The sequence below is a fragment of the Pinus tabuliformis genome, chromosome 8 (assembly GCF_031772625.1).
Source record: "Pinus tabuliformis cultivar Carrire ecotype Pingquan chromosome 8, CPIR1, whole genome shotgun sequence".
NCBI lineage: Eukaryota > Viridiplantae > Streptophyta > Pinopsida > Pinales > Pinaceae > Pinus > Pinus tabuliformis.
Genome location: NC_142294.1, coordinates 52,437,560 through 52,458,280, shown reverse-complemented (window position 1 = coordinate 52,458,280; position 20,721 = coordinate 52,437,560). Strand labels below are relative to the sequence as shown.

The 20,721-nt window shown below is 42.2% G+C and overlaps 1 protein-coding gene across 1 annotated transcript in view; it reads left to right on the top strand.

Annotated features, from left to right (window-relative positions):
- The first annotated feature begins 429 nt into the window (after positions 1–429).
- The window catches only part of LOC149234104 (coatomer subunit beta-1-like), a 93,922-nt gene continuing 73,630 nt past the window's right edge, over positions 430–20,721 (top strand). Inside the window, exon 1 of the mRNA XM_089371747.1 lies at positions 430–2,714. Coding sequence (XP_089227873.1) covers positions 660–2,714 — 2,055 coding nt within the window. The 5' untranslated portion in view covers positions 430–659. The remainder of the gene's footprint in view (positions 2,715–20,721) is intronic.

Sequence of the window (20,721 nt, the reverse complement as noted above, 5' to 3'; positions counted from 1 at the left end):
ACCCTACATGTGATCTACAACAAAAAGAGTTAATAGCATTTTGTAGAGGGCAAAGGTTCCTATTGCTCAATTAAGCACCAACTCACATCAACTTCGGTGTGAAATAGGACGGTGGAAAAAACCTAAAGAAGCTTGGGAAGAACGGGTGTGTACATTTTGCACGTCTCGGGCTGTAGAATGGGAAAAAGATTTCATTTTGGAATCTGATGCATTCAAAGACATCAAAAAAAGTTATGAGAACATGTTAACATCAATTTCTTGGCATTATCTTTTTAGCGAGATAATTCACCTTAAAATAAGTTATGAGAACATGTTAACATCAATTTCTTGGCATTATCTTTTTAGCGAGATAATTCACCTTAAAATATCATTTCATTTCATTTCTTCTCCATGTATCTTAATTGCCAATTTAATAATATGTGGCGGGTTTAAAAGCCAATTGTCAAGCGGTCCAGGTGAATAAATTTGCTAACACAATTCCCGTTTGCTCGGATCTTCTGCTATCGAAAACCAAAAATATAATCCCGGCCCGACCTGATACAGAGCTCTGCTGTTCATGCCTACTCCGCATCGAATGAACTATGTCCACGCCCTGACTGGCTCGTCCGAACTTCATATCTGTTGCTGCCGAAACTCTAGAAACCCTCGACGGCCAAAAGATGGAGAAATCCTGCAGTCTGCTGATCCACTTCGACAAGGGGACGCCGGCTATGGCGAATGAGATCAAAGAATCCCTGGAAGCCAACGACGTCGAGCGCAAGATCGACGCCCTCAAGAAGGCCATAATGCTTCTCTTGAACGGCGATAGTCTCCCGCAACTTTTCATAAGCATAGTCAGATACGTACTCCCCTCAGAAGACCACACCATACAGAAATTACTTCTGCTATATTTGGAGATCATTGAAAAAACCGACACCAAGGGCAAGGTCCTGCCAGAAATGATCCTCATCTGCCAAAACCTCCGAAACAACCTCCAGCACCCCAATGAGTACATCAGAGGGGTAACCCTTAGGTTTCTGTCTAGGTTAAATGAGAGCGAGCTGATTGAGCCCCTCATACCCTCTGTTTTGGCTAATTTGGAGCACCGCCATCCTTACATTAGGCGGAACGCTATTTTGGCAGTGATGGCCATCTACAAGCTGCCACAGGGAGAACAGCTGCTTGTCGATGCGCCTGAGATGATAGAAAAGGCCCTGTCGACAGAGCAGGATCTATCCGCCAAAAGAAATGCGTTCTTGATGCTGTTCAATTGCTCCCAGGAGCGTGCGATCGGTTACCTACTACGGAATCTCGACGCTGTGCCAAACTGGGGAGATTTACTCCAGATGGTTGTTCTGGAGCTGATCCGGAAGGTCTGCCGATCTAACCCAACGGAGAAGGGGAAATACATCAAGATCATTATTTCGTTGATGAATTCGTCATCGACTGCGGTCATGTATGAGTGTGCGTCAACTCTGGTGAGTCTGTCGTCGGCCCCGACTGCGATTCGGGCGGCGGCGAATACCTACTGCCAGCTCTTGCTGTCGCAGAGCGACAACAATGTGAAGCTCATTGTGTTGGACCGGTTGCAAGAGCTCAAGGTGTTGCATAGGGATGTTATGGTGGATATGATCATGGATGTGCTCCGGGCACTGTCGAGTCCGAATCTGGATATACGGAGGAAGACGCTTGATATAGCACTGGAATTGATCACTCCTAGGAATATTGACGAGGTTGTCATGACGCTGAAGAAAGAGGTTGTGAAGACTCAGAGCATGGAATTGGAGAAGAATGGAGAGTACAGGCAAATGCTAGTGCAGGCGATACACTCGTGCGCCATTAAGTTCCCTGAAGTTGCAAGTACTGTTGTCCATTTGCTGATGGAATTCTTAGGGGATAGCAATCTTGCTTCTGCTATTGATGTCGTTCTCTTTGTGCGAGAGATCATTCAAACTAATCCTAAGCTCAGGGTGTCCATAATTACAAGGCTTTTGGACACTTTCTATCAGATCCGATCTTCTCGTGTTTGTTCATGTGCACTTTGGATTATTGGAGAATATTGCCTTTCTCTGTCCGAAGTGGAATGTGGTATATCGACCATTAAGCAGTGCCTCGGCGAACTGCCATTTTACACAATGGCCGAGGATGCCACTGATTCAAGGGGTACGGCAACTAACAAATCTCAACCGGCAAACTCCATAACTGTCTCTTCTAGGCGACCTACTATTCTTGCTGATGGAACTTATGCAACACAGAGTGCTGCTTCAGAAATTGCTGTTTCGAGTGCTGCTATAATTCCAGGATCTGCAGCCAATACCGGAAATTTGAGATCAATCCTTTTAACAGGAGATTTCTTTCTTGGTGCTGTGGTTGTCTGTAGTTTGACTAAATTAATCCTTCGTTTGGAAGAGGTACAACCTTCTAGAGTGGAAGTGAACAAGGCAGCTGCCGAAGCACTTTTAATAATGGTCTCTATGCTGCGACTTGGTCAATCTGCAGCTCTCCCACACCCAATTGACGACGATTCCTATGATCGGATTAGTCTCTGCATACGCATCCTTACATGTCCTGATGATTTCTTCAGGAAAGTATGGTTGCAATCTTGTCGGGAGAGCTTTGTGAAGATGCTTGCTGACAAGCAGTTCCGAGAAATAGAAGAGAGTAAAGCCAGAGCTCAAGTTTCACATGCACAACCTGATGATTTGATTGATTTCCGCCTCTTAAAAAGCAGGAAGGTAAGTTTTATTTGGCTCTTCTCCCTTAGTTTTGTTTCGCTGTTGCGTATAGTTCAGTTTTGACATATGTCATTCTCTGATTGTTTCTATGCATGTGCTTTGCCCACGTGTTGTTAGGAAGACAACCATCGGTACAGTGATTTAGCTCTCTGCAGAAATATAAGATGCCATGATTGTTGTTCCCTAATGTGCTGTTCTAACTGGAACTATGACATCTGATGTAGACTGAGAAAACAAACAATAACTCTGCTACAAATTTCGGTTTATGATGCCAACCACAGTTAGAGTACACAGTTAAAAAAGAGATTTGATCAGACCATATCTATTAGGCTACTTGTATTATGTGATTCATGTAGACAAGCAAATCACAGAACTGTTACACCATTAATTTCTGCAGCTTTTCGTTGTCGTTTTATCTTAAATTGCCCGGAAAATTCACTCTCTCTGTACCAGCAACTCATCTCCATGCTCAGTTTTTAAGATAAGATACTTTTATTATTGTCCAATGAATGGCTACAAAACTAGGTAATTGGGGCTATAATAGTACATCTAATGTAAGTACAATTATGCGAATGCCAAGGCATCTTCTAAAACAACGCAAAAGCAGCAATATATTAAGATTTAAGAATGAGCTTAAGGTTAGATGCTAAATGTCTAGCTAAAAGAGATTATATGATAAGGTGCCAGTACAATAAAAATGTTAGAAACTGAAAATTCCAGAAAATATGGGTACTAAGAAAAAGAGAGAGAGGATGTCAAGGCTTGCTGGTGCTAATGGTCGAGAACGAGTGAGGAGACCTATAATTCAATCAGATTGAAAATAAACAAGATGTTCAAACCTTTTCTTAATTCAAGCTTGCATGCATTATTTGAAACTTCACCAAAATTTAAGGCCCAATCTCTTTAAATTTCAGCTTGTTATACAGTCCTTCCTCAAATGTGCTAATACCATGTCTCCTTCAATGAATTTCTATTCTATTCTCTTAGAGTTTGCACTCTCTTTATATTTCAAGCTGCTTTTTTGTAGCTATCTTTTAACTTTCTCCAATTTTTGGATTATGCAAGACTCGGGGAGAGCCCTTGAACAAGATGCACCGTCACAACCATGAAATTACACTCAAGTAATAACGTGCAACCATGAATAAGATAGAGACAACCATAATATGAAAAGCTAGTAGACAAAGTAGGACAACCTTCTTATTGAATGAAAAATAAGTATTACATTATTTCTTTAAATCTAATTTCACAACAAGATCAAAGGGACTGAATAGGTCTCACCTAACCTTTTTCCTTAGCTTAGACAACCCACAAAAGTGGAGTGAAACAAATCTAACTAGAAAACAATAGTAGCAAAATCCTTCAATAATCCATGGTTATATAAAAAATTAGGGAGGGTTTAACAACATCAACCCTCCCCTCTTTTTTGCTAAACTTGCCCTTTTACAAGATTATTTCAGTAGCAAACCCATAGCAAATCTTGAAAAACCCTAATCATCCATGAAAAGAATAAAGAGATGATAAAACCTCACATTGAACTTGTCTTTTTTTCAATCCTTTGAAATATATTCAGTTAAGTGCTTGGAGGGTTACTCCCAATCTTCCAACCATGCCTGTTGCAAATGAAGTTCTCTTTTTATACCTTTCAACCATGCCCCAATGAATAAAACAGTAATAAAAGAGAGTTAGAAACCCTAGAGTTAGGGTGTTCGTCTTAACATGCTTTTTAGGGTTTGATTCAATTACAAAGTGACATGTGTCCACCTCTCCCTTGAGGTAGCTCCTCCAAATATGTGAATCATGCCTCAAATGCAATATACCCAAAAATATCCTCTAACATGCTTTTAGATGCCCTCTTAAAGAAAATGCCCCTCTAGAGGGAAGACACACTATTCAAGCAACAAATTATCATTCTTCTCAACCCTTGAGTGAAATGCTCCTTACCCAAAGACCTCCTTTTGATCATAGAAGTGCTTCTATCACCACATGGTATCATTCTAAGCAAGGGTGTTTCTCATGTCCTCTTTTCTTGCCACACATCATGCTATGGGCCTCCACTAGTGTGAGATGTTTTGCTCTTTTTTCCTTCGTGTAATGTTTTAGGGTATTTTTAGCCCTTAGGATCCTATGTTTGACTAGGGTTACAATAAATCTCATAGATTATAACAATATTATTTATTCAACAATGGATAGTATTGAAATAACACAAGATTTCCATAGGATTAAATATCTCTAGCAACGATATGAGTTTTCAACGACACAATAAGTTGGGATGATAACCCCAGTGAAAACATTAGATTGCTTCAGCCACTAAAACATAATCTTGATTTCAAGATCAATATTCAATTCTTGCTATTTATAAATTGCTGTCTAAGCTTGATTGCAAACAATAAACTGTAACAACTCACTGTAGGTGCAAAAGAGATCAAGAATTCTTGTTCCTCCCTCCAATGCTTCACGACGTGCTTCTGTTATTGGCTTGTAATTGTAGAAGACCCTAATTTGCCCACAATTCATAGATTCAGAGTTCGTCTCCTAAACTAGCTGTGGTAAGGAGCTGTAATAGAGTTTGGTTATCTTCGCTTTAATGGACTTTGTAAGTTTGTGGCCCTAGTTTGCGGCCCTGACCTGCGATGCTAATTTGCAACATTGTGGCCTTGTCCTATTGTTAAAATTGGCAACTAGCGCCAAACTCCACATGGGTCATCTTATTTATGACAACTGATATTTTTCTTGGATTCCTCTCTCCGAGAGGTGTAGGATTGATCTAAGATCATCCAATTCTGACATGTACAAATGAAATTATAAATTTATTTTGATTATGGTCAAATTGTCAAGGTCGACCAACAAACTTATGTAGGCTCAAAAGCCCAATAGTCACGTCTATTCATCCTCAACGTTGCATACAAATAGAATGTGACTTAGCCTCATTTGGACACACTCATCTTCACACTTCTCTCTCTCTCCCCTCATTGATTGGGTACGGATTTCTGGGCCTCTCTCTTTCCACATGTCCGAAATTTCAAGAGAGAGAAATTTTAGGAGATTGAATTTCTGGACAGTTTGACCAAGCGTTGACCTCCTTTGACTGCATTTTTGTGAGGGCTATCTATGTTTGGGTAGGCCGCATTTTTGGGCACAGAAATCGAGGCTAAATGTTGACTGCAGACCAACATTGACTACAGGTGGGCTGTTTGACCAGACTTTGACTGGGCTGAATTTGACTGTTTTGAGGGCTGTTTTATCTTGCTGTTTGAAGGCTGAAGTTGACTGAAGTTGATTGATTTGCTGAGGGTCAAATCTGCCCTATTGACCAGCGTTGACTTTTCTGGTTAGGGCTCTTTTGCTACTGTTATAAATTATCAAATTTGTAAATTGTACTATCTCTTTCTGTTGAACTATTGAAAACTAAAAGAAGATTTGATCAAGGGTTTCCCCACATTGGGGTTTGTCCGTTGCTGGTGCCACATCTCTTGTCCTCTTGTCTTGGCTTGTGTTCTACTGTTTATGTTTATGTTTTATCTGCATTTTACTATCATGTTGATGTGATTGCTAATCTGAATATTGATATTGGGCTAATAAAGAAATTGAAGTAAAATTGCTCTAAAGCATAGAACATACCATTGCTGCCTAAAATTAACATGGTATCAGAGGTGAGGTGAAGACAAAGCCCAAGCAAGAGTGAAAGAGCAATCACCAAAGACAATTGGACAAAGACAAAAGTTTCAATGGGTTCTTAATCCTACTTCTCGGCTGAAGACAAGCTCTATGATAAATTTGACTATCTTGGATGGAAGATGTCTCTTGATTTGACCTTGAAAGAAAAAGAAGTGATGGACTATGTGCAGGGTAAAATCCCTGAACCTCCTTCAAATGCACCGGCTGCTGCAAAGACCAAGTACAATAGAGCTGAAGTCAAAGTAAAGAAGATTTTCAGGGATTCCATCTGGTGGCCTACATCTCCGAATTGAAGGCCTCAGGAGATCTACGACATTTTAGGTATGTTCTATGCTTAGAGCAATTTATTTCAATTTTCACAGTTAGCTCAATCTCTTTTCCAGATTAGCAATCACATCAGCATTAAAGTAAACTGCAGATAGAACATAAACATAAATTAACATGGTATTAGAGCTGAGGAGAAGACAATGCCCAAGCAAGAGTGAAAGAGCAATCACCGAAGACAGTTGGGAAAGGACAAAAGGATCAATGGATTCCTCATCCCTCTTCAAAATTCACCGAGGGTGAAGTCGAAGCAGAGAATATTAACAGAATGGCGCATCGAAACTTTTTGATGTCCTACCTAAAGGTCACTTCATTGGGAAGCCCGGATCTAAGGGTGGAAGGAAAGGTAGATGCCTTGGTTGCAATAAGTTCGGCCATTATGCGAAGGAGTGTCCGAATGGCAGAGACACATCTCTTGATGAAGATAACAATCATTCCAGGGACATCTTCAATGATCAAATGAATGACAGGTAATGCAGGTCATCAAGGAAATGGCCGACTCTTCAAAGAAAGCAAGGAACCCCAGGTATGAAGAATCAAATGTTGTTTTTGATAAGATAGAGAAGCATTATTTGGTATTCTCCCTCTCCTTCAGATTCTTTGGTAATCTGGCTTATTGATCGTAGTACTTCAAGGCACCTCATTGGATAAAAGGGTGCTCGCTCGAATTTGGTAGAGACAGAAACAACCGTGGGATTATACTTGGAGTCGATGCCACCTATCCCGGAAAGGGTGTAGGGAATGTTACCCCTCAATTGAATGAGGATAACTCGATTCATTTACAGAATCTCTTTTATGTACCGAATCGCAAGAAGAACCTGGTGTCCATTTCGGTATTGGAAGTCAAAGGTTACAGGGTGGCACTCATCGATGGAAAGGTACGTGTTTGAAAATAGAATTTTCAAAGATGTTTTTGAGATCAGGGTTGTATCAAGTTACAGGATGGTCCATTGGGGACCATGTCAGTTGACACATCTCAGCGATAACATCGGAGGTCTGTGAGACAGATGGTGATAGGGATGCCTAAATTCAAAAAGAGCATGAAGGTACATGTCTGAGATGTACCGAAGGAAAATCTTATAAGGGGACCATTCCCCTCATGCAACAGGTCCATAGGTTTGGAACAACCCGAGGAGTTTGAGATTCATGATTGGGAATCTCATGTATACAGGTGGAAGAAAGCCCTCTATGGCTTGAAGCAAAACACCCCGGGCATAGTATGAGAGGATTGATAGCTGTCTGATGAAGCTGAGATTCACTAGGAGTGAAACCGATCCAAACCATTACCCGAAGGTTGTGAATGATAAACCTCTCATACCGACACCTTATGAGGACAACCTATTTCTGACAGGTGCAGATCCTCTCATTTGCAGAAGTAAGAGGGAGTTGGATTCCGGATGTGGAATGATAAACTGCAAGCCTGTGACTACCTCGAGGATCTTAACTTTCAGAAGTTATATGGTAGTGATGTCGGACCAGATTTGGGAAATGCCTTTGAGTTTCATAAACTCATTTGTGTTGATGTTCTTGGTGAACTTCTGTCCGGACATATGTTTTGCAGTTAGCATGGTGAGCTCAAATTTGGTTGAGCCTCATTAGATTGGTGCCAAGAATCTTCTGAGATATCTTCGGGGCACAATTTCTCATAGATTGAGATACACTGCCGGAAATATGAAACTGCATGATTATTTGAATACTAACTGGGCAGGCAGTGTGGAGGATCACTAGAGCACTTTTCAGCGCTGGTTCCCTTTGGGTTCTGCTTCGATATCATGGATGAGCAGGAAGCAGAAGTCGGTTGCTATAAGCACCGCCGAGACCGAATACGTAGCTACGAGTATGATCTCGTATGAAGCTGCCTAGTTGAGTAAGCTCTTCAGTGAGCTGTTTGTACATATGATGAATACCACTGTGATTCTCTGTGACAACCAGGGGGGATTCGATTATTGAGGAATCCCATATTCGATGATTGCTCCAACAGATAGACATCAGATACTGCCTTATTTGGGATATGGTAAGTCGATGAGCGAGGAGGCTCCATTGCATTGAGACTGATGTACAGGTCGTAGGCATCTTGTCAAAGCCCTGGGGAAAGATCAAATCTGTGATTTTCCCGAACGACTTGGAGTTGTTGAGAGACCTTTGTAAAAAGGTCCTGCATGTTGCATACATTGAGCTCTGGGGGGCTTGTGGTACTTACTGGAGCAACATACGACCACAGGGCGACTCACCCTCCCCTGGTGGTGCACTATGTACAGGATGACAGGTTCAACCTTCCTCTGTGATACCCTATGACGACTGTGGAACAAGATGATTAGTTCTCTTGTGGGCCGGGATGATTAGTTCTCCCGTGGCAACTATGGAACATGATGATTAGTTCTTCGTGGCATCCACTTGATAGGATGATTTGTTCTCTTGTGGACAGGATGATTCGTTCTCCTGTCGAGGTATCCTACGGTCTACCCATGCAATCTGGGACTCATGGGAAGTACCTCTCATTTGATCAATGAGCAGGGAAATGAGGATAGGGACCATAGTAGTTCTATCGATGGATGCATCGTTGTATCTACCGTACTCCCTATGCTAGGATGACCTCCATTGATCTGGGATCAGTATGAGTGGTTTGAGACACTCTCTTGTGATATTGATCTGGGATCAATAAAACTGACTTCGGGTCAGTAAGAGTGATGTGACACACTCTCTTCAGATGAAATTGACTTCGGGTCAGTAAGAGTGATGTGACACACTCTCTTCAGATGAAATTGACTTCGGGTCAGTAGAGAATGGTATGAGACATTCTCGATCAATTCTTCTTCTTCATGGTTCAGTAGAGCAGAGCAGAGCTCAACAGATCAGAGCAGAGTAGAGCAGTGCAAGGCACTGATGGCAGAGATAGTACAGTCGGACATATGGATCAGTGGATGGAGTTCTCCCTAGTTGAGAGGGAGTGTTAAAATTGGCAACTAGGGCCAAACTCCATGTGGGTCATCTTATTTATGGCAGCTGATATTTTTCTTGGATCCCTCTCATCGAGAGGTGTAGGATTGATCTAAAGATCATCCGATTCCGATAAGTATTTATGAAGATATGAATTTATTTTGATTATGGACAAATTGTCAAGTCGGCCAGCAACTTATGTAGGCTTAGAAGCCCAACAGTGATGTCTATTCAACCTTTACGTTTTAGTATAAATAGAAGAGGACTTGAAGTCATTTGATACACACACACTCTTCATGTGATCTCCTCCTCTCCACGTCTTTGGGTTTTGGAAAAGGAGAGACACTTAGAGTATACGCTGGCCTAAGTAAGGATGATGCCCTAGCCGCAGTAATGAAGGTTCTATATGCAACTAGAGGAAACTTCTAGCCGTAGCATTTAAGGGGTGCCCTAGCCGTAGCATTTAAAGGTGCCCTTGACTGCAGTCAATGATGATTTGATGCAGCAAGGGGAGGCACTTATACGTAGTCTAGAAGAGACTTAATTCCGCAGAGAAAGGAGATCCAAATGCAGCCATGGAAGAAGCCTACGTTGGCATGGAAATAAAGCCCTAACGTTAAAACCTCCTAATGCAGTCATAGAACAAGGTTTCTAATGTTGTCATGCCCAAAACACAGAGAGACCTAAGCTCTGTCCTAAAGGAATCATGGCTGTAGCCTAACGTTGTCATAATGATGAACCTATGAAAAAGATCTTAACACAGTCTCCTAGCCGCATCACTTAAGATTGCCCTAGGCCGCAATCCATGAAGGTATATACGCAACAACAAGGGAAGGATCTAGCCACCATCTAAGCCGCTGTCATCTAAGGACCTAGTTGCTGTCATAATGATGCCTAGCCGCAGTCAAGTCTTACAAGGAAATTTGGCTACAGTTAAAAAGGAGACCTGTAACTGTCAAGAGGAGTACTAATACATAGTATGAAGGTGTCCCTAATATGTTGTCCCAAAGGTCCTTATTACGCAACCCTTATTCGCTGTTCAAGGAGGCCATTATACGTTGTCCTAAGATGCCCTAAATCAACATATTCTTTGAGCCTTCATTCATAGCTAAAGAGTGATCATATTCGTTGATTAGAGGAGTCACTCATTCCACAACAAAGAAACCCTATACGCAGCAAATGAAGAATCTCCTTATCCGCAACAAAAGATGGCACTTATTCACAATATAAATTCAGATTGTTGTAGGTGACAACATGACAATAGAAGGATTGTTTAGTTTGGGTCTGCTTGAAGGAATCTGGAACTATAGCCTAGCTGCTTTGCTAGGCTGCAAGCCATAGCAAGCAGCGAAGGCTGATATACATATTGCAGTATGATGAAGCAACAGAAGTATAACAGCAGCATGATGTAGCAACAAGGTATTGCAGCATGATGATGTATTGAGTATGCCTTGAGTGTATGATTGGGTGAAACACAGTGACAAGTGCAACTGATAATCAAGTATAGCATAGCAGTCATTGAGTACAGATCAGTGATGGTGCAGCATTGAGTGCAGATCAACAATGAGTACAACATTAGATGCAGATCCGTGATAAGAGTAGCTCAATGAGTGGAGCAGCAAAGTGACAAGAGCATCTACATGAAGTGCAACATGGTGCAGCACAATGAGGTGCAGCATGTGGACAAGATGCAACACTATGATAGGTGAAGGAGTCACCTTGGAGAATCAGTTGAAGTAGCATGTCTTCAACTGATCTCATGTAGATATAGAAAGTCAAAGTGTTGACTTCTGTTGTAAATGTACTATATCTATCTCTCTCTATCTGCTGAACTATTGAAGAACATAAAAGAAGAATTAATCAAGGGTTTCCCCACATTCGGGTTTGTCCCTGGCTAGCGCCACATCTTGTGTCCTCTTGTCTTGGTTTGTCTTCTGCTATTTATGTTTATGTTCTATCTGCAGTTTACTTTAATGCAGATGTGATTGCTAATCTGGAAAAGATATTGAGCTAACTATGAAAATTGAAATAAATTGCTCTAAGCATAGAACATACCTAAAATTAACAGGTTTGTCGGCATGTTCAAGGTTAGTAATGCTAATCAAATTCTATTTCTCAAGAATAAGTTGAAGGATATTAAGAAGGGTAAGGACAAGGATATTCAATCCTATTTCTTGAGGATTACTGAGATCAAGAATGATCTACTCTTGAACAGGGGACTTACACACACTACCCTTGGAGGACTCCCACCTAAGTGGTATGTATTTAGAACCACCGTCCTCAATAATGATTGAATTCCAAGCTTTGAAGAATTGACGTCGAAATGCATTCAAGAAGAAACAAGAATGGTGGAGCAAGAAATGCCTTCTAAAGGTAACCCCACTGCATTCTCCGCTCATGCCAAAAGGAGAAATAATGCAGGGTCTAATGTCATTTGCATGGAAAGCCTAGATCTAAGGGAGGAAGGAAGGGCATGTGCTTTTTTTGCTATAAGTTTGGCCACTATGCAAGGGAGTGTCCAAATAGAAGGGACACATCGCATGATGATGATCACAATCATTCCAGGGGCAACTTCAACAACAACGATCAAAGGAATGGCATGTCCAATGGCAAAGGAAAAAGGAATGTAGGACATCAAGGAAATGGTCGACCCTCCAAGAAATCAAGGAACTCCAGGTATGAAGAATCAAATGTTGTTAACAATAAGCAAAAAGAGTACTATCTTATATCGGCCCTCTCCACTGCCTCTCCTCTGGAGTCTGGACACTTTGGGAAATTGTCTAATTGATAGTGGTGCCTCAAGGCACTTCACCGGATACAAGGAAGCCCTCTCTAATCTGATAGAAAAGGAGACAAACTTGGAGATCATCCTTGGAGACGATGCCACCTATCCCGTGAAGGGAGTAGGTGTTAAAATTGGCAACTAGGGCCAAACTCATGGGTCATATTATTTATGATAGTTGATATTTTTGTTGGATTCCTCTCTCCGAGAGGTATAGGATTGATCAAAAGATCATCCGATTCTGACATGTACAAATGAAGTTATGAATTTATTTTTGATTATGGTCAAATTGTCAAGGTCGGCCAACAAACTTATGTAGACTCAGAAGCCCAACAGTCACATCTATTCATACCCAACGTTGCATATAAATAGAAGGTGACTTAGTCTCATTTGGACACACTCATCTTCACACTTCTCTCTTTCTCTCCTCATTGATTGGGTACGTATTTTTGGGCCTCTCTCTCTCCACATGTCTGAAATTTCAGGAGCGCGAAATTTCAGGAGACTGAATTTTTGGACAGTTTGACCTGTTGGCTACCTATACCAATAAGTTTCATATTTCATGATTGGTTATGGAAGGTCCAAATTTGTTCTGCTTTGATGACTCAAAGATCACATATTTCCAAGAGAAACGCAATCTATGTTTATAGCTTGGTATGAGCTTCAAATTGTGATGGATGATTCAACAGCCTAATCTGGATCATTCCATGGTTTAAATTTGCAGTTGTAGAATAGAGAAAGGAGTCTGTCCAAACTGTTTAATCTTGGCAGACAAGTAGTTCAAGTAGAGAAGAAAGGCTCCCAACAGTTTAATCTGGGACCTTGGAAGAAATAAGGGTATAAGTAGATAGAAAAACAAAAGAAGAAGCCAGAGAAAAGAAAAGGCAAGTAAGGGTCTGCAAGTCCAAGTGCACCCTCCAAGAAGAAATAAAAAATGCTAGGCTAGCTGGGTAAGTAGTTGGGGTTGCAGAAAGGTTGTCTTTACCATTACAGGTGTGGTAACTGTGTTTATCAAAGCAAAGCCAATCAAATGACAAGGTGTTCTTCTTCATCAAGTTGCAGTAGGAAGCATGACTAAACTCCCTCCTTCCCCTCCCATTTCATTTCTAACATCCCTTCATCAGCGGAGATTCATGGAAGAAATTGTGATTTCATGGTGGTTCTTAAGCCTTTAAAAGCCACATTTCTTGTCTAAAAATCTTTTCATTTTGATCTACTCTTTAAACTAAGTAAGTTTCAAATAAACTTAGTGGTTTCCCCCTCATTTCACTATCTCATCCATATTAACTCTAATTCTACTATGTAAATCCCCTATATTACCCTTCCCCCTAATATTATTAACACCATGGTGTATAAACCCCAAATTCTGTATAAATACCCCTCCCCTTGGCATTATAGCCAATAAGTCCTATGTCAGGGATCAAAGTGACATCTGGCCACTTGGATGAACCTATACCTCATCTCCCCCCCCCCCTTTCTTTCAAATGATTCCACTCATTAAACCCCCATCTGCAGAGAAAGACCCTATAAAAACCCCTTCCTACCCATAACCCCTTTTGAAACTATGGAAAAACCCAAGAAATCCTGAAAAACCCATAAAAACCCACTATCCCAAGGTTCCCCGCCCGAAATATTTAACTCAATATTTTAATAGACTGGCGGGACCCCCCCCCCCCCCCAACCTGCTCGATCCGTCGGAGGGCCCGCCAGCCGTAGATCCTCTGCCACCCACGATCCAACGGTGGGCGGGCATTTACAGATCTGGATCTGCCGCCCTTTAGCGTCCGGGGAACAGCGGTATCAGGGTCCGTACCCAAGACGCGTGTCAAACGTTGGGGCTGTTCGGAGCCCCCCTCCCCGATACCACTTATTGCCAAAGGCGGTGCGGGGAAACCGCTTACCCCCTCCCCGTTACCACCCATTCCGCACACGTCACCATGACGCCCTTCTGACGTCACCTCCCTTCCGCCCACCCCCGCGCTCGTCACCCTCCATGCAACCCTGCCGCCACATCCGCCTGCCACCTCGTCCGGGCACGCTGGCCTCCAGCTCAGCGTCCACGTCACCCGTACCCGGGCCCGCCGTGACGTCATGCTGACGTCATTGGCGGGAAGGCGCTAAATACGTATTTTTGCCAAATTAGTCATTATAAACGCCCAAGATAGCCGTTTTTTTCCATTTTTGGAGCTAATTTGCACAAAACTCCTGTTGCTCCCTCACCACCAACGTACTTCCGGGTCTCCAAAGTCGAAATTTGATCGTGTCAACTCATCCATCAGCTGCTACAAAGTCTTCAATAGCTCAGCCCGCAGGCTTGTCGAACGATTTATTCAGGTATTCACCGTGAATCCCATGCTTTGCCCATACATACCATTTCTCTGCTAAAATTCACCATTAAAAAACCGGTCAAAATCCTAAATTTAACTCTGTCTGCTGCTTGAGAGTTAACTAAAGCAACCTGCATTGCCCCTGAACTACAATTTGACATTGAAACAGTCATTCCACGGATCAGAACAATAAAATTGTCCTCAAGGTACTTGGCATTGTTCCCTTTTTCCAAGTACAGGCCAGCTGCAAACCAAATCCTGCACACCCTCTGCACATCATTCCTAACAATTCACAGTCCCTGAGAATTGATTAAAACCTGCAGAAACAGGCTAGCCTTCTTCACTGTGAATAAAAGTTCAAGCATTGTCAACATTGAGGCTGTTACTGAACTCTGAGGAGCCTAGCAAGCCACTGCAATTACACTATTCAGAACCAGATTATACAAATGGCTGCCCTTGCACCTACAACTCTAAATGTCACTCCTTTAAATCCACCAAACAAGGACCTGGAGGCCTTGCCCCTTGTTGACAGGGACTCCCTAATTGAAGACTTTGTGGGTAACAGGGATTTCCTGCAGACCTTCAGACAGTTGAGAGAAGACTACCTGAATGGCAAGGACACCTATGGGATATGGGAGTCCAACCTTCCTTACTACTGCCTCCCCTCTGTCAATGTTTTCCCTCAGATTGTGCGTCTATGTGCTGAAAATTATGATGTGCAGCAAAGAGCCATTAAGTCTCCATCTGGGAGCATTCTCTTTCACATCAATCCTGAATCCATTAATAAAATGCTTCACTTTGACGAGACTGAGCTGCTTTTCCCCTTTTCCATGAATTATCTGCTGGATGCTGCTGCCAAAATGACTAGTGAGGAGCTGCAGAATGTCACCAGGACATTCATGAAGCCTCAATGCCAGCCTGCAGGGCCACCTCCCTACATGGATGTCTCCTTTACAGACACAGGCAGACTGCTACTAGATATGATCTCTTATGTGTTGGGGTACAGAACCAGTGAGTATGTGGATGGGACAATGCTGGTTTTGTTGTCTGTTTATAGTCCAGGCCAACCCCCTGCTCGTAAGTTCAACTTTGCCAAGTTCATAGCCAACAAAATTCATGACCAATTGAGCAAAGTGGACAGACAGGGTGTGTTCAAGTACTCCTCTTACATCTATCATCTTTTCATGTATTATCAGTCCCAGGTCTTTCCATGCTACATTAAAAAGCTGGATTATAGAGGGGAAAGAAGATCTGTCATATTCTGGACATCTGTCTATCACCCGGTCCACAAGTCACCTTATTCCTATTCTGAGTTTATTGACCAGTTTGTATACCCGGTCTCCTGCTTATTAATGAGGGCTCCTCCTCCCAGAATGTCAACTGAAATACAGAAAGCCTTGCAGCTGTCCAAGAAATCCAAAATAGGTGACTGGTACCTATATGAGAATCATATTGTCATCAGAGTGTATGGCTGTGAGCTTTGTCCATTCAGGCTCCCAAAGTATGTGCCTATGAGAATATTTGCCCTTGAATATTATAGGCAGCTGATTCAGTCTGACCTAACCCACTTCCACAGCTCCAAAAAGAAAGCTCACCTCAAGTTCAAACATCAGCTGGGCCCTTTCATCATGAATAAAAAGGAAGGTTGGGAAGAGGCTCACCAGATCCTCAAAGACAAATACCAGCTGTCATATAGCTTTCGATGGGTCCCTTATGACCCTGAAGGTTTCATTTCTGCTAGAAGAGTGAAATACAGACTAGTTGGCATTAAGCACTGCAGTTATCCCCATATTGAAAAATATGCCAACCAGCAGGAATGGCTACAGGATTCTATAATTGACAAATTAACTGAAGAAGAAGTGATGATAAAGAATGTCAAGGAATTAGAAAAGACTCTTGACATAGACTCTGTGCAGCAGGTACCCTTCAAACCGCCTCATTCAGCAGGAGAAGGGACCTCGACCTCAAGGACTGCACCAATCACACAAGCATCTTCTACAACAGCACCAGGATTAGACAAAGGAAAAGGAATAATGGGTGCTGAAGAGGAGGCAGTGAAAGACAAGGCTGCCCCTTCAACTGAGCAGCAAACTGGACAGCAAAATGAGCTGCAGAGAGAGGAGCAAACAGAACAGCAGCAAGATCAAACTCCTCCTCCACAAACGGAGCCACCAATAGCACCAATTTTGCAGACCCCAGCCCATGAGGAGAGGGGTACTAAGAGAGACAGAGAAGAGTCCACTCCTATCAGTGGATCCTCCCATCAGCCAGAGGCCAAAAGGCAAAGGGCTGACTCCCCAGAAGTTGAAGACATCACTGAGGAATTCCTTGACAGTTCAAGGAAAGACAAGGAAGCAAGCCAACACACTGGTACCAGCTCATTCCAACAGGAACAAAGCCTGCAACTTGGTTTGGAGGTATCATCCTCTTCTCAGCGAAGCAAGAAGCCTAAAAGCACTAAGGCTTCTTTCAAGCAAATCAAGGCAGCCAATGAGTTACTGAGGGTGGAGGTGTACAAACAATTTATGAATGCTACACCAGCCCAGCAAGAAAGATTAATGTCTGTCTATGACATTAAAGAAGAGAAAATGATATTAAGTCATTTCAGGCCCACAGTACCACAGCCGAAATCAGCTGCAGACTATGTGAAGACAAGGGTGGAGGTAAGGGCAAAGGACATCCACCCCCTGGATCAAATTGAACTCCACAAACAGACTGGAGAAATGGTCTATGCGACCTTGGTGGAGAATACAACTGTGGCACATGAACTAAAGGAGTCACTCAAAAATACCAACACTCAGTTGGATTTTGAGAGAATGTCCTCCCTGGCCAAAGATAACAGAATAAAATCTTTGGAGGACATTATCATAGACCTAGGACATGATCCTAAGGATCCAAAGGGTGTAAGGGCCCTTATGAAGAAAAAGGAGGATGACCTCAATGCACTAAAGAAGAGGTTAAAGCTGTCACCCACAGAACACCCTCAGACAGCAGAACTACAAAAGGAAAAGTAGGTCGATGAACAACTTGACCTCCTAATACTGCAGGATCAGAGGATCAAAGAATTGGAAAAAGAGCTTGAAGAAGCTCTACAGGACAAACAGGGAGAATCTACATCCCAAGCTCCTCCAACAACCTCGACAACAGCAACAACCACAGGGGCACCACTGGACCCCACAACAGAAGCAGCAGGTACAACAGCGGCTCCAGATGCCCACCCAAGTGTAGAAGAATTGACCAAAGCGGTCAAGGCTATGGAGCTCCAGGCAGATGAGATAAAGAAAGCAAAGGAGAGATTGGCAGAACTGGATGCCAAATATGATAAATCAAAGGTAACTGTAGCAGAACAGGGCAGAGAAATAAAGGCCCTAAAGGATAAAATAAAGGCCCTGGAGAAGGAGCTCAATCTGGACAGTGCCATGGCTGACATAAAAAGAATTCTATGGGGTAAGATCACCCAAGCTATCACCAAACAATGGAAATCCATCAAAACAATCCATGAGTACATGGATTTAGTTGGCCAAGCACAGACAGAAATCCAGAGGGCCAAAACAGTGCTAGGAAACAGACCTGAGCAGGCAAACCAACTGATAGATTTTTTGAACAGGCAAGACAAAGAGGAGCTGGCAGCCATTGGCATCGTCAACAGAACAGAGGCCATCCTCACAGCTAAAAAGGTGCTAACTCTCAGAAGTTATGTACAGACTGTAGAAAGAAAATGCTATGAAATACAGGCTGAGGTGGAGGAGTATAAACTCAAAATGGGAATGCTGCAAGCAAGGGGATTGCCTGGCCTGCTGAACAGCACAGGGAAATTGATTACCAGAGATCAATTCACCAACAGGATGGCTACTTACATTGAAAATCAAATCACTGCATCTGGCAGTACTCCTGAGGAAACAGGGCCTCCAACAGCACAGAGCTTGTACACTAAACTTGAAGGCCTATTTTTTATTGAAAGTGAGGCAAATCATTTGTTTGAAACTCCTCCTAACTTTTGGCGGTATACAGAGGCCGATGAGACTCTAATAAAAATTCGGAGACATCAAATGCCTAAGGAGGATTGGTGGCAAGCAATGCTTCAAATTCTGCCACGGTAGCTCCAGCTGTTTTGTCACTGCCACCTCCAGGTCACTACAAGACAAATGACAAGACAAATATCAACAATCAAAACAACTTAAAAGGTGACTTATCTCACATACATGACAGCTGTGCCAAAATCAAACAGCGCATTTTCGGCCGACTTTAGCAGCCATAAAGACCAAAATATCTTCTGACTTCTGACAGCTAAAGCAAAAAGGAGTTACTGCTACATTCACTCCTTCAGCTACTAAATTTTTGAGATTAGCATATCATGAATGAGGCAATAACTCATCTTCATTGATATTTTGATGTAAATTTTTGTATATATACTCCCCTTAGTAACGCATAAGGGGTTGGTAATTTTTACTCTGAGGCATGTATACTCTGTACTTTCAGAAAAGTGTAATACAAAGAGCAATTTCAGCTCAGTGATTTCCTGGAACTCTGGTGTATTGTTGATGATCTAAGTGCTGTTGCAGAATCCCTGTGTTGTCTGGTGGAATGATATGTTTTCTTTAAACTCTGTTCTGTTTCCCTATGTTATTTCATTTTCACGTTTTCATCATATCTAGCAATAAAGAAAAAGAATAGTTCAGGACATGTTATTCACACCCTGTGCTCAATCTGAGATTGCTGTAAATGTTTTCTTCAGGATTAAAACGGACATGAATTCTTAAATGCTCATGTTATATTTAATTCCATGTTGTGACTATTATCTAGAAATTCTTCAATGCTTCCAGGTAACAATTACTTTCATTCATATCAGTTTATAGAAAGATCCTTAAGTGCCTTTCTTATCCTGAACATATCACACCTCAGCTCAAATTCAAAGCGTTATTTCCCAGACAATTAGCCCGCTCTGCAGTTTTCATTACAGGATCAACACAACACACCAAACCAAAGGACCTCTGACTCCATTGCCCAATGTTATATAAGATTTGATAAGAGCATGCAAGTTTTGACTGAAACTTTTTCCAACCAAACAAATAAACCAAATTTGAACTTAACAGCTAGCCTAAAACACCAACAGAACAGAGACAAATCATAAAGAGAGAGCCCTCTCTGATTACAGTTTGGCTAGAAACTGTGATCCAAAGACTGGTTAGTGGTTACCCCGGCCGTATTCCCTTGGGAGTCATAGGGAACAACCTGGGTGTTAACATAAATGGCGACTCCACTGGGGACTTCTTAGGATTTTTCGATTACTATCTATCTTCCAAGGCTACCATCAAGCCTGAAACCAGCCAAGAGGCCTTAGAACAGTTTCTGTACCACAGTGACAGTTTTAGGGAAGAGCTAGTTAGGGAATCTTCATCTTAGCTTTGAAACATATATAGCCATTCCAAAATCTTCATCCAGTCCTTGCATATATAAAAACTTCCTATAAAAGTCCTGAAAAACAGTTAGAAACTGGCTCCTAAGAAAAATCCTCGACATACTAGGGCTAATCCTGACCCAAATCCACCCATCATTGTTGATAATCCAAATACCATCCCTAGAAACACCAGAAAGCAACAAAAACAGGATCAGCCTGCTGTTTTGACCTCAGTTGCAGATTTTCCCAACCTTTCTACTCCACTTAAAGTCCTCTTTAGGTCTGTCCCAAGTTCTCCTAGTTCACCATCCACATCTCAAAGTCCTCCTCCCTCATCCTCATTCACTGCACATATCCCCTTCGACCATCATTCAGGTTCAACTTCACCTGTTACCCCTGTGGTACCCACTGTTCCTATTATCCCATTTCAGGAAAACTATGCTGAAACTTCCACATTGACTGAGCCAAATGAAGATCCTGAGATTAATTTGATAGGGCTAGACGGTGAAAGTCAAGTTTTCTTAACACAAGAAGATCATGAGGATGAGGAAATAAAACTGTTCC